At 37.4% G+C, this 15,273-nt stretch overlaps 1 protein-coding gene across 2 annotated transcripts in view; it reads left to right on the top strand.

The window, feature by feature from the left end:
- Positions 1-15,273, top strand: part of CDH12 (cadherin 12) — a 326,948-nt gene that overhangs the window by 262,209 nt on the left and 49,466 nt on the right. For both annotated transcript variants that reach the window (XM_068990423.1, XM_068990424.1), the window contains one exon: positions 13,051-13,304. In XM_068990423.1, the coding sequence (XP_068846524.1) occupies positions 13,051-13,304 (254 nt within the window). The remainder of the gene's footprint in view (positions 1-13,050; positions 13,305-15,273) is intronic.

The following is a 15,273-nucleotide window of genomic DNA, read 5'->3' on the forward strand; positions in this document are numbered from 1 at the left end:
TCTTCTCAGAGTTTAATTTTAATTTAATTTGTCATTGTTATCAGCTTAGATGAAAAGGTTAATTTAAAAATAAATTATAGAAGTAAACACTAAGTATACCAGGTTTGGCCTCACCCTATTTACTACTTTTATGAGAATATCAATATCTAACACACACTTGTTCATGAGCCTAGACCTCAGAGTGGATGAATTCTGATAAGGGCAAGCTCTGCTACAGGTGAATGGAAGAAATGAGAAAGGATAAAGCTGGGCTTGAGGGTGCTATGATGTGCCAAGTAAACAGAAAAATTAACCAGAAGGAGGGAGAAGGCAAGAAGGTATAATATGATGGGAAGCCCTCTAGTTATGTTAACTTGATTCATATAGAAGAAGAGTAAAATATTAGAAATACGTCATTATCTCAGGATATGTAGTTTGTCTTTTGTCAGGAAGGGGCATGAAGAAATATGGAAATGTGAGAAAGAAAAAAACCTTTTGACTCCGTTTACGCATTTCACTGGGGTGTTCCCAGGTGGCTCAGTGGTAAAGAATCTGCCTACCAATGCAAGAAATGTAGGAGATTTGGGTTCAATCCCTGGGTTGGGAAGATCCCTGGAAGAAGAAATGGCAACCCACTCCAGTATTCTTGCCTGGGAAATCCCACGAACAGAGGAGCCTGGCAGCCTACTGTCCATGGAATTGCAAAGAGCCGGACATGACTGAGAATAGGAGCCACACCCCACCCCACCCATTTCACCCACTACCCAACCTCTACTTCTGGCAATACCAATCAGTTCCCTGTATCTATGAGCTTGTTTGTTTGTTTTAGATTTCATAGATAAATGAAATTATATGATATTTGTCTTACTTTGCTTGACTTATTTCACTTAAATTAACATAATGCCCTCAAATTTCCTCCATGTTGTCATAAATAGTAAGATTTTATTCTGTATCTCTGTAACTGCAGATTTCATATCCAACAATTCAGTCAACTGCCAAATTACTTAGGGGAAAAGTTCCATATAAAATTCTGAAAGACAAAACTTGAAGTTGCTGCATACAGGCAACTATTTACATAGCATTTACTTATATTAGATATTAAAAGTGATATAAAAATATTTACAGTGTACAGAAAATATGCAAAGGTTATATGCAAATACTATCATTTTATATAAGGGATCTGAGCATCCTTGGATTTTGGTATCTGCAAGAGGTCTTGAGTCAATGCCCTGTGGATACCAAGGGATGACTGTATATACCACATTTTCTTTATCCATTCACCTCTCAGTGGGCATTTGAGATGCTTCCATATTTTCGTTATTGTCAATAATGATGTCTGTTTTTGTTTAGTCACTAAACCATGTCTGACTCTTTTGTTACCCCATGGACTGCAACTCTCCAGGCTCCTCTGTCCAAGGATTTCCCAGGCAAGAATGCTGAAGTGGGTGTCTGTTTTCTTCTCCATGGGATCTTCCCAACCCAGGAATTGAGCCCACTCCTTCTGCACTGGCAGGCAGGTTCTTTCACATTGAGCCACACCAGGGAAGACCTAAGGAAGCTCCAGGAGATAGTGGAGGACAGAGGAGCCCGCTGCTGCTGCTGCTAAGCCTCTTCAGTCGTGTCCGACTCTGTGCGACCCCATAGACTGCAGCCCACCAGTCCATGGGGTCGTAAAGAGTTGGACGTGACTTAGCAACTAAATAACAATAATAAAATAATGCTGCAGTGAAAAAGGGTTTGCATATGTCTTTTTAAGTTAGTGTCTGACTCTTTGCGACCCCATGGACCATAGCCCACCAGGCTCCTCCACCCATGGAGTTTTCCAGGCAAGAGTACTGGAGTGGGTTGCCATTTCCTTCTCCAGGGGATCTTCTCAATCTAGGAATTGAACCCAGGTCTCCCGCATTGCAGGCAGACGCTTTACCATCTGAGCTACCAGGGAAGCCCACTTTGTGAGCAACCTACATACTGGTTTCCATAATGGCTACACCAATTTATATTTGCACCAATAATGTACAAAGGCCCTTTTTTCCTCATATTCTCTCCAACACTATTTCTTTTGTCTTTTTTGATAATAACCAATCTAGCATATATGAGGTGGCATCTCATTATGCTGTTAACATTTCCCTGGTCATTAGTGATGTTCGGCATCTCTTCATGTACTAGTTGGCCTATAGTTCTTTAAATAGATTTTTTTTTTTTTTCTGAGGGAAAGCTCTATTAAAAGACTATTTATGGATATATACATAGAGTTCTCATAAAATTGTATCTTCAACTTATTCAGTCCCAGGAAAAGTAGATGTACAATAATAAATATGTATGTGAATATCAACAGCAGTGTTTAGGTTCCCTAAGAATGTTAAAATTACTTTTGGAAACTTTTCTCTCAATAGCTCAGCATAGAATTGCAATGAAAATTTTTGATATGAAATCAAATTCATATAGAAATTATATTCTTAAGTATACTACATGCATATAAAAAGTCTAAAAATACATATTCTCCATTTGAATATATCTGTTTTTAAATATCATCTGTTTTTTTTTGTTTTTGGAGTGATTTTCTTTTTTATCTCACTAAAGAATAAATTAAAATGCTTAAAATTCTCTAAAACACACATTCTTGTTATGATTGCATTTCCAAAATCTTTATTTAGTTTCCTTTTACTATTTTTCCCTCTCTCCTCTTTCTCTATGCATGGAAGGTATAAGTGGATTAAAAATGATGGTCAAGTTTACATGAGCTTCTCAGAATGAAAAAAAAGGCATTTTTATTTTTTAAACCTCAACTTGGGTCCAGTTTATGAGCACTGTGACAATGTCATTTCACTGTGTCATTCTGAATTCAGAATAACATTATGCAGCTTTATATATCTCTCCAAGCCACAAGATACTGCTTTTTTTTTTTAAAAGAAACTATTCTTATTTTATACTTATGTCCTATTGCACTACGGAAAGTATGAATAAATAAAAAGTGCCCTGTATATGGCTTAGTATTATAACAATAGAAACAATAACGAAGTCAGGATAATATAACTTAAAATTTTTTGTCACATCTAATAATTAGGCCATGGGTTGCATTTAAAATGAGAGAAGTCATTTTAAATTCAGCCATTTCATTCTTACAAGAAAAGCTAAATTAAATATATGTTTTTAGTCTATAGTTTTTATATCTTACTGGATAAGTAAGAATGTGCGTGCTAAGTTGCTTCAGTTGTGTATGACTCTGTGTGACCCTATGAACCATAGCCTGCCTGTCCAAGGGATTCTCTAGGCAAAAATTCTGGAGAGGACTGCCATGCCCTCCTCTAGGGGATCTTTCCTACCCAGGGCTTGAACCCAAGTCTCTTATGCCTCCTGCACTGGCAGGTGGGTTCTTTATCACTAGCACCACCTGAGAAGTCCGTAAGTGATAATATGTATTTACTGGATATAAATATAAATGTAAAATTAACATGAGTTATAAATATTCAAGAACTGAAAACGCATATTTATGTACATGCACACTGTGGTTTTCTTGTTACTGATTAAGAGATTTAGGCAGTTAAATACTGAGATGAATACTTATATTGTGCAAAAGAGCAATTTTAATAATTTGAGTAATTTCTAAAACAGCTCTGTACTATTTTTGCATAAGTAATGATAGCATCTGTTTAAAATAAAGAAGAGTAAAGTAATTCCCTATTTATTTTAAGATAAGTAAAACCTCTTTGGAACTAAAAAATAAATCCTTACTATTTTGCTATTACATAATAATATTATTTCATTTCGAATAACCGTAATTGTGATTACAGTAAATACACAGGAGAATTATTTAGTTTTTCCTTAAAAACGTTAAGAGATAAAGTATTTTATTCTTCCTCGGGATTTTAAATAAATAGGCTAAACTCTCTTCTGATTTCACTGAACATTTACTTATGCGCTGTTGTCACTGAACTCCTTTTTGCTGGCTTCAGTGGCAAGGGAGTGAACTGACATCAGTTGATTTGACAGCACAGCACCACCACGTGGTTAATTTTGGAAAAACTCTTAGAAAAAAAGAACAATTAGGAATACTTGTTTGGGCTTCCCAGGAGGCGCAGCGGTAAAGAATCCGCCTGCAAAGCAGAAGACACAGGAGAACTGGGTTTTATCCCTGGGTTGGGAAAATCCCCTGAAGAAGGAACTGGCAACCCACTCCAGTATTCTTGCCTGGAAAATTCCATGGACAGAGGAGTCTGGCGGGTCACAGACAGTCGCAGGCACTCAACTGTTGTACACAGCCAAGCATACACCTCGATTTATTGCTTTTGCCAAACATGAAAATTTCAGAGAAAAATACAAGGAAGGTGTTCTTTGTTTCTGTAAATATTATATTATTTTTGTATTTGTCATTTTCTGTTTTTAAGCATCTCACCTAGTTTTCCTGATAGCTCAGTTGGTAAAGAATCCAGCTGCAATGCAGGAGACCCCAGTTCGATTCCTGGGTTGGGAAGATCTCCTGGAGAAGGGATAGGCTACCCACTCCAGTATTCTGGCCTGGAGAATTCCATGGGCAGTATAGACCATGGGGTCACAAAGAGTCAGAAGCAAATCAGCAACGTTCACTTTCTTTCACCTAACTTCCCCAGGCTCAACTCTTAATCCTCCCCCGAGTTGACATAACCAATGAAGCTTGTTTTCTGCCTTGTAAACATTTCTAGCGTGTGTGTGATAGTCTTTTCACGCTCAAAGTATCTAAAGCTGAATTCCTTTACTTCTCCCAACAGCAGCGTGCCTGCTCCCATTTGCTCCTTCCTGGATAACACCCTACTTCCTCTCCAGTTCCTTAAAGCAGAAATCTAGGCTTATTTTTATGCCACTTCTATTACCACTGAATTCCCCTTACCGAATAGCATAGGAAGCCCAGCCACTGATCCCCTCACAAACCTGAAAAAATTTCCTCCTCATGGGTTGACTTACAACCACCCTTGTTTCTTCTTCTATTACAAGGGCTGTTCTCTGAGCCATCCACCTAATGTTCATCCATTTCCTTTCTGAGTGAATTTTACTCTTGCGCTTCATGTGCTTCTGGGTTCCATTACTGTTAAGATAAAGAGCAGATAGTATGTTTTCTATTACCATCCCCTGCATACACACATACACACACACACACACACACACACACACGCGCGCGCACACACATTCACTCACTACATGCCAACCACACAAACTCATTGCAGTTTCTACTGAAGATGCTGTGCTGTTTTTCCAGCTACATAGAAGGTAGCACCCTTCCTGAGCATTTCTCTTCATGTTCTCCTGTTTTTTAACATGGCTGTCACCCATGTCTCTCACCAAAGACTTCCTCGTGTCCCCCAGGCAATACTGATCCCACCTTACTCTCTTCCCCAAAAGTTACCATTTCTGGCCAAGCACATATGAGACTTTATGGTGGCTCAAATTTTAAATGCATCTGATCTTTCTACTATAGTTTAATTCCCTAAAGACACTTTGCCATTACTATATCTGTGTCACCATGATAAAGGAAATGCTTGAAACATGTGGGTGTTTAAATCTCTGTTTAAAAAAAATGTCTCATGTTGGTTTATTGCTTTAATTTTAGATGCAATATTGTCCTTAGTCCCATGCAGAGTTCAACATATTTTTAAGATATTTAGAAAAATGTTGTTTCACTGATTATGCAAATGGGAAATATGAAACTCATTGGAGAAAAGTAACTTCAAGACTACACAAGTTGCAGTCAATTTATAGTATATGTTTTAAAGCACATAGTTTTAACTATTGTGAAGAACAATATAGGTTGGAAGTAAAATGTGACAGTGATCGTACAAGAAATTAAAAATATAATTGTCCCTCCAGATGGTCATGATTTATACTGCATGTGCCTATAAGATGCATATTTTGCTTAGACATTTATAACAGTTGATGAAATCTTCTTTTTCTTAAGGAAAATATCACCATAAGCCCTCAGACAAACGCTAGATGTTCTTCTAATTCCCTTTTGTATTATGTTTTTTCTTAGTGAATTTGCTCCAAAAATTATTGTCACTGAAATACAGGCTTAGTTAGATATGATGCCATGACTCTTAATGCATTAAATTATCAAAAATGTGCAGTCCTGCACAAAATCCTTGATAACTTGCCCATAGAAAAATTAAATTCATTTCTAATGAGTAGTACTGTAATGATGTTTATAGAGATACATTGCATTAAGTGTATATTCCTTCAGTTTAATATTTTTTGACAGACAATTTTTGTCCTGTAATTTTACTGTCCTTTCAGAGTTTTTTTTAATTTTAATTTTAGAACTGAAATATTGTTTAAATTTATCAAAACAAAAATCTGTTTTAAAAATGGCCAGATTTCATTGTTTTTCCCTCTTACTAAAGGAACTTTCTCATCTGAAAATGTGACCACTTTTAAAAGTCAAACAAAATAACATTTGGCTATTTTTTTGTGTGAAACACTGAGTTGAATTTCTTCCTCAGTGTAGGTGATACCAGGCCCTCCCATAGCTCTCTCTCATGTATATACACACACACATTCTTCCTCATCTAATCCCCGATACACTATACACATATGTCTTTCAAGTTTTGGATTTTTCCATAGCACTTATGATCACTTTGGATGCTACAGTTTGCTTATTTATCTTATTGTTGACCATCAAATCCCAAAAGAGAGTGAACTCCGCAGGGGATTCTTGTCCATTTCCAACATCTATCATGACATCCAGCACACTGTAGGATGTGTGTTGCGTGTGCTCAGTCACGTCTTTAGTGTCCAACTGTGCGACCCATGGACTGGAGACTCGCAGGCTTCTCTGTCCATGGGATTCTCCAGGGAAGAGTACTGGAGTGAGTTGCCACGTGCTTATCCAGGGGACTTTCCAGATCCAGGGACTGAACCAACACCTCCTGCATCTCCTGCATTGCAGGCAGATTCTTTACCATTGAGCCACAAGGCAAGCCCACACACTTGGATATTCAAGCAATATGTGTGGAAAAGAGGAATTAAATATGCAGGAATTTTGCCCTTAATTTCCTCCCTAAGGTTCAATTCCCTCTGATTTCCGCATACCTGGTTCTTCGCATCCCACTTCCAGCATTACATCCTCAGAGAAGTGCATCCTATCTGCTCTATGTAATGTCTCCCCAGCTGTTTTTCTGTCCCATTAGAACTGTTTTCCTCATAAATCTTACCACCAGCTGAAAAGAATTATTTATGTATTATTTGTTCTGTCTACCCCTCTTCTATAAAAAGAAAAAAAATAAAAGGACTTAATTTAACTCATAAACCAAGAGATCCTCAGTTCTTACTGTAATAAAATCTAATCAAATATTTGATTCAAATTATGTAGATTTAAATTAATTTGAATAAATCAATTAAAGAAGTAGGTACAGACATCATCTATGGATGATTTAATATGTAACTTGAGTACTGGTAGAGTTCTAGAGTGATTTCTTGTAGAGTAAGAAAGTGCTAGGAATAAATAAATGAATTGATTACTGTATTGATCAAAACTACTTAATTGGTTGGGGAACTTGACTTTCCCTATAAAATGATGCTTTATCTGAGAGGCAGGTAGTTCAGACTGGTATCATAATGGCTTCCCAAGTGGGGCTAGTGGTAAAGAACATGCCTGCAGATGCAGGAGGGACATAAGAGACGTGGGTTTGATCTCTGGGTCAGCAAGACCTATTGGAGGAGGGCATGACAACCCACTCCCGTATTCTTGCCTGGAGAATCCCCATGGACAGAGGAGCTTGGTAGGGTATGGCCCATAGGGTTGCAAAGAGTCTGACATGACTGAAGCGACGTAGCACATGCATACTCACACATTAATGTCATAAACCTACTTTACAAGAGCTTGTTCTTAGTGTCTTTTTAACCTTGTTCAGTCTAGTATAAATCTGTTTCCTTGTTGCTTGCTTGAAAATCATCTTCTCTTTCAGATACATTACAGCCTTCAGTTATTTGAGTTCACTGAGAATTTTATTTCCATTAACCATTAAGATCTATAATGATTGAAAGGATAGAGTTGTTTCTAAAGGATGCATTTTGTTCAGAGGGAGGACTCTACTACTATGGTGAAAGATACATGTGTTCATCATAAAAACTGAAGCTATATCAGTTCAGTTCAGTTGCTCAGTCATGTCCAACTCTTTGTGACCCCATGGGCTGCAGCTAGCCAGGCCTCCCTGTCCATCACCAACTCCCTGGGTTTACTCAAATTCATGTCCAATGAGTCAGTCATGCCTTCCAACCATTTCATCCTCTGTCATCCCCTTCTCCTCTTGCCTTCAATCTTTCCCAGCATCAGGGTCTTTTCAAATTGAGTCAGTTCTTTGCATCAGGTGGCCAAATTATTGGAGTTTCAACTTCAACATCAGTTCTTCCAATGAACATTCAGGACTGATTTCCTTTAGGATGGACTGGTTGGATCTCCTTGCAGTCCAAGGGACTCTCAAGAGCCTTCTCCAACACCACAGTTCAAAAGCATCAATTCTTCAGTGCTCAGTTTTCTTTATAGTCCAACTTTCCCATCCATACATGACCACTGGAAAAACCACAGCCTTGACTATATAGAAGCTATATAGAAGAGTAGAAATTAAAGAGTGATGAAAGCACACGCTATTGCGGGTCAGAGTAGAGTATAAATGAGTCTTATGCTCAGGGTCTTCCAGGCTGAAATCAAGGTATAGACCAGGGCTACAACTGATCTGAGGCTTAGAGATGTGTGTGTGTGTGTGTGTGTGTCTTTGTGTGTGTTTTTCTTTCTAAGTGTACTAGTTTGGGCAGAATTCATTTCTTTATGGCTTTACGACTGCTGGCCCTACTTACTTTGCAGGCTGTTGGTCAAGGTCCGGTCTCAGTTACCATATGCACCCCAGGCAGGTGGGCTCCTACATCACAAATGTACTTCTTCAAGGCCGGGAGCAATTAGTAGCTTCTACTAAACCTCACATGATTACATCAGACACTTTAAATAAAAATCTCCCTTGTAATTAACTCAATGTTAAGTGATTAAAGACCTTGATTATATTTGCATTATTTATTTTTCTATAAAACTTAGCAAATTCATGGTATAATACTGCATTCCATGATTTCAGTTCAGAGGACCCTCACACACTCAAGGGCATAAAGTTATACAAGAGATTATATTGTCCTGGGGGCAAGAATCTTCGGGAGAGGCTGGAATTTGGTCTACCAAAGCTGCTTCTCAGATTCCTCAAAATATAACTCTAGCTACCCATTTTTGCTCAACATTTTCTGGAAAAGTGACAAGGCCTGAAAGAGCCCAGGGGATTATTCTCTTGTATTTTATGACAAAAATTGTTCTTCCCTCTTTGAAATGAGAAAATCTTTAGGCACATAATATTTTATGTAGCTTTACATGACCTGGACCTCAGCAAAGTAAAAGCAGAGAAAGTGGATAAAAAGATAGAAGCAAAAAGATAATATCTTGATTAATTTCTCCTTTTCTATTCTAAAGAGCATTTACAGATATCTTATTTCATTTCTCCACTGTTTTTTTTCTTACCATAACTCCCTACAATATGAATTACCTCTTGAAAACTCTGACTTTGCTAACCTTCCTTCATTGAAACATCCCTAGGAGAAGGAGCTACTCAACCGAATTCTCTTCAATCAATCATTTCCTTACTTTTCTAGAAAGGTTCATAAAATTAAATGTGCCCCAAGCAGTACCACAAAGTTTTCTGTTTAATGTGGCAGAACTAAATTAACTTCATCATAATGGATTTCTGTTATAGAAAATGATTCATTTCCTAACAATAACAAAAAATTCTGTTTTTTTCTATACTTATTTCAAATAAGATTTTTGTTGATTGCAAAGTTAGATGAACTTCATTCCTCAGCACCACCCCATCTTACCCTGCGGACAAAATGTGGAGGACAGTCTGTCAGATCAGCTGGATAAAGTCAACTTGAGAGAGACTGTTATTGATTTTTTTTTTTCTCCCCCTCTCTTTCTGAGTTATCCAGTTTTATAAAATGGCATTACCTAAGGGCCAGGATCATGAAGAAGTAAGGCCATCTAAGATATTACTGTGACATTTCTCCTACAATTTTCTTCAGTTATTTGATCACTGCAGGATGTAAGTTTTCAGTCTTAAAAGAATATCTGTATGTACGGAAAGTTTATTTCATCTCACTCTTTATCTCCACAATCACTAAGTATTTGCCTGCAGTGACAGGTCAGGAGTTCTTAAAAGACAGAAATTATGTTTGATCTCCTAAAAGGAAATTTTAAAAAAATATATTTTTTAAAAAATATAAATTTATTTATTTTAATTGGAGGCTAATTACTTTACAATATTGTATTGGTTTTGCCATACATTAGCATGAATCCATCACAGGTACACACATGTTCCCCATCCTGAACCCCCCTCCCTCCTCCCTCCCTGTACCATCCCTCTGGGTTTTAATTTTCCCTTCATTTCTGAACTTGAAATGACTTTCAAAGTGGGGAGACAAGTCCATCAGTGGCAAGTCCGTAACAGTGGCATGTTTTTTAAGTAGGTAAATAAAGCTGAGATCTTGTCAAGAAATAATTGGCCTAATCCCACAATCAGAAGCCTTCTGATATCTAGGAGAAGTAGAGAGAGAAAGGAAGAATAGCCGGTACCCACTTTTTCATTTTAAGGGAGTTAATTCTGGTACAGAGAAGGGTGTCAGTGACAGCCACGGCAGATCAAATAGCTTTCTAGACAAACGGACCAAAGATGAAGTCAAAATTGTCTTACACCAGAAGTTATGGATAACTAGGATAAAAATTATATTGTTTAACATTTATGGAGCATTTGGAGTCTGAAAAAACAAGCTATATTTTATAAGTTTGCACAGCTTATAAATTATGCATAACTCAGATATCTCTTTGGCGTCCAATTCCCCTTGAATACATCAAAAGATGGGAGACTTAGTACTTCTACAGACAACTCAGGCAGTAAGCAGGATGGAAAACCATGTTATCTTTGTCTCTTCTGTCTTCCTGGGATGTTTTCCAGGTCTTAATACCAGTAGACAATATCTTTTAATGTTAATTTAATTTTGCCTGGTTTGATTTGTTAGAAACTTCTTCCTTTTTAACTTAAAATTGACATATTTAGTAAGCTAAATTATTGTTAACTCCCCATTGAAAGACTTATAGAGTATACCAAACTGATGTTCAACATGAGAGCCTTTCAATATTTGAAAAGGTTTGTGCTTTTTTTTTTTTTTTTTTGTCTTGTCTTCTTCATTCCAGGTAAAAATTCTCAGTAATTGTAACAGTTTTGTGTTTTTGATTTGAAAGATATTTACTATCCTATTCTGGCAATTGGTTGTCTTTTCTTGAGCCCGATTTCTTTAAGAAAACACAGTAGTTTAAGCTGTAGGCAGATCAAACCAGTAGCATTATGGGATCATCTCTTTATTGTGATACTATGTCTCTATCTGTGTAACCAATAGCCACAATATCAACTATGGCATATTGTGCAATAACTCTACTTGTATTAGTTTTAAGACAAATAAAAAGTCTTAGAAAGAAGGAGATGAAAGTTGAAGAAAATCAGTACTATATGTAAAAGCTTATGAGCTGAATAAATGAAAATAAAACACTGAATCCAAGGCAAATAAATATATGAGTGAAAACTGGACAAATTTAAACAAAGTAAAGGGAATAATTACAGGGAAAATAAAGATAGATTCCCCCTGAGTGAAAATTACTGTGAAAGAGACTTTATTTCAAGTTTGAGAAGTGTTACTTTTTGCTATAATAAACTTGATTAATTTGTGATTTTTTGATTTCATAGCAATTTTTTTTTTCCTTTTCTTTTCCTTTTTCTCAGGAAATGCCTAAAACAGCAATCTTGTCCTTAAAAGAGTGAAAGGAACCCACTTTATTTCCCCCAGGTGTACGAAGGCCCAAAAGGGACATGTGAACACAACATTGGAGTCATACTAGAGGGAATTAATGGAGAAAGCAGAAACTTCTAAAGGTCCCAGAATATCACTGTGTTAATTAACTATATTCATGTTAATTTCATGTTGTGTTAGTTTGTCACAGGTGATTAGAAGTCAGAGCCAGTGACCTTAAAGTTTTCGTTTTAATTAAGTGCTGCAGCAGCAGCATATTTTTATAATGTAATATTTATAGTTATTGGGAACATAAAACTAATATTCAGAAAAAGGGTAAATGTAAGCAAAGTGAAAAATCAAGGATCAATGACTCCAGGGACAAATTACATCCAAATATTCTGTCTAATGTTGTTTTTTAATTATATATGCTCAAAGCCTTAATGCTTGGTCAAATATCCTGATAATGTATTATAGTACCTACCAATTATGTGTGTAAAGCTGACAACACAAAGGCCCAAAACTAGACCTTGCTGCTGGGAAAGACTGAAGGCACAAGGAGAAGTGGACAATAGAGGATGAGATGGTTGGGCAGCATAACCAACTCAATGCATATGCGTTTGAGCTAACTCTGGGAGATAGTGAAGGACAGGGAAGCCTGGTGCTCTGTAGTCCACGGGGTCACGAAGACTCCGACGGAACTTAGACCTCAGCAGCACACATAGACGTTTTACAGCAAAAACACTTAGATATTCTAAAATATTTAATAGAAAATGGTATTATCATCAAAATAATAAAAATCATCCAACAACAAAATGCATTTTGCTACGCCAAATTCTCAGCTGGAATGGGGAAAAAAAAAAAAAAAAAGCATTAATTTCAATTTTGTCGTATTTGTAATTACTGCTTAGATCCACCAGATGTCAGTGTTGGATAAGAGCAGAAAATACTTCATAGATCTGCTGTTGTAACTAGTTACAGGAAAGGAATAAGCCTTTCCTGACATATGTGTGTGCATAGGTCATTTTAATGTATGCAATTGATTATCTTTACAAGTTACCCAGGCACAGCGGTCTCTTCTCTTAAGCTGTTTAACTTTTACTTCCCTTATCCACTGATTTTTAAAGGGAAATGATAATTTGCTACTAACTTGCAAGTTACTCTGCAGCAAGGTCCGTCATCCTCGCCACATCCTATATGAAAGTATCTCTCACTTTCGTTTTGTCCCCCCTATAGCCATTAGATTTTGAAACAAAGAAAGCTTACACTTTTAAAGTAGAGGCCTCCAACGTTCACCTGGACCACCGGTTTCACTCCGCGGGCCCTTTCAAGGACACGGCCACGGTGAAGATCAGCGTGCTGGACGTGGACGAGCCGCCTGTGTTCAGCAAGCCACTCTACACCATGGAGGTTTATGAAGACACTCCTGTAGGGACCATCATTGGTGCTGTCACTGCACAAGACCTGGACGTGGGCAGCAGTGCCGTTAGGTAAGAAAAAGCAGTGCTTTCTGTTCTATGTGTCAGAAAGAGAATGAAAAGAAGACTCACCAGGCGTGCATGCATGATTTAGTTATAGAATGCAATGCTTGAAAGTGTAACGACTTTTCATGGTAAGTAGAATAAAGGAAGAGCCATTGGGCTTTCTTGATAGCTCAGCTGGTAAAGAATTCTCATGCAATGTGGGAGTGGGAGACATGGGTTCAAATCCCTGGGTTGAGAAGATGCCTGGAGAAAGGAATGGCTCCCCACTCCAGCATTCTGCCCTGGAGAATATCATGGACTGTATAGTCCATGCGGTCACAAAGAGTCAGACACGACTGAACAACTTTCACTTCATAGGTTTTGAGCAAAAACATCTGATAGCAATCCCTGTAACAGGGTTTAGTAGTGACCGGATTTGGGACTTGTCACTCAAGCTGATCAACCTCAGTTTTTTATCCACAAAAGAGATTTAGTAGTTAGCCTAAAAGGATGAGTCTCACAAATAACGATATTAAGATACATTCACAGGGCCCAAAATATCACATATATATAAAATACATTTTTCAATTATTCTAAAATCTCTGTCCCCTACCCAACGTTGGTGTTTGAAAAAAGATTGTTCGACCATTCGTAATTTGCAGTTTATTTTTTTCACTGTGGCAATGGTATCTCCTGATAGAAGCACAATTGCAGTCAGATTTAAGGTAAGATGCATTGTGGAGTTGCTCAAAGTCCAGACTTGGCAAGGAGCTCCTTATTGGCATACGGCTGCTGAGTAGTGAGTCCGACAAAGCAATCAGTAAGACGAAGCAAGAGAAAGAAAGTGTAAGAAAACACTCACTCTTCCCCCACCCATAAATGCCACTTATATTGCTCAAACATGGTAGCATTCCCTTTTCCTCACTTATAAATTGATCCTGTAAGATATTTTGAGATTTGTTCTGATTCAGCTTTGCTTCTTCTGGGTACTTATTTTGTGCCGTGTGTTAATGCACCTACAAAAAGGACAGGAGGGGTGGGGAATACAATACAATATATATATATATATATATCCACAAAACAGAAACAGACTCACAGACATTGTGGTTGCCAAGGGGGGGGGTGTGGTGAGGGAGGGAAGGACTGGGAGTTTGAGATTAGCAGATGCAAACTGAAAAGGGGACAGAGAGAAAAATGGGGTTTGTTCTGAATCTTCTAACGCTAACGAGTCGAAGCTTAGCATACAAAATCCAAACCAAAGAACACATTAAATAGATTTTAAAGCAAAACAGTACTCTGTTGCCATAGGAAAAAATGCATAGATGCATACAAGATTTTAAGTCATGGGGTATTGAGTGATTAAAAAAAAAAAAAAAAATCACCCTTTCAGCGGTAGCCTCAACACGTTCATAGCACAGAGAAAACTCTCAGGCAATGGCTTGAAAGCATAGAAGCTCTGCTCTTTGTATGTGTCAGATCTATCCCCTAAAGTGGCCTAGATGCCTTCCTTCTTGAAGCATGTCTGTGATCAAAAGAGAACTCTAAAAGAGCACATTTGTCTTGAGAAAAGGAAGAAAAAGTGCCATTATTTAGCACCCTTACCTATCAGGTTGAATCCTGGCTCATTTCCTCATTGGGTTCAACTTGTTATACATGCTCAAATTACTGCATGATTCACTTTCAGTTAAAGTCCAAAAAAGTCTGTTTATTTTCAGTGTTCACAGGGGCATTCTCAAGAATCTGCTGCATTAGTAGTTGTTATACATTAACCTGTCATCATTTATCAGTCTTGTTCCTGAACACTCTGTGTGCTGCTAGTCATTGTGAAAGTAGAAAATGCTTGCTGAGTAGATTTACAGGTAATTTCAAGAATGTAAACAGAATGGAAGAAATACTGAAGGTTGTAAAGAAAGCAGTAAAAAATGTAAATAAATATGGATTGAAATTCTCTGCACTTTGATAGATGAGAATTGTGGGACAAAATGGGACATGATAT

Source organism: Capricornis sumatraensis, chromosome 18 (genome assembly GCF_032405125.1).
Source record: "Capricornis sumatraensis isolate serow.1 chromosome 18, serow.2, whole genome shotgun sequence".
Lineage (NCBI taxonomy): Eukaryota > Metazoa > Chordata > Mammalia > Artiodactyla > Bovidae > Capricornis > Capricornis sumatraensis.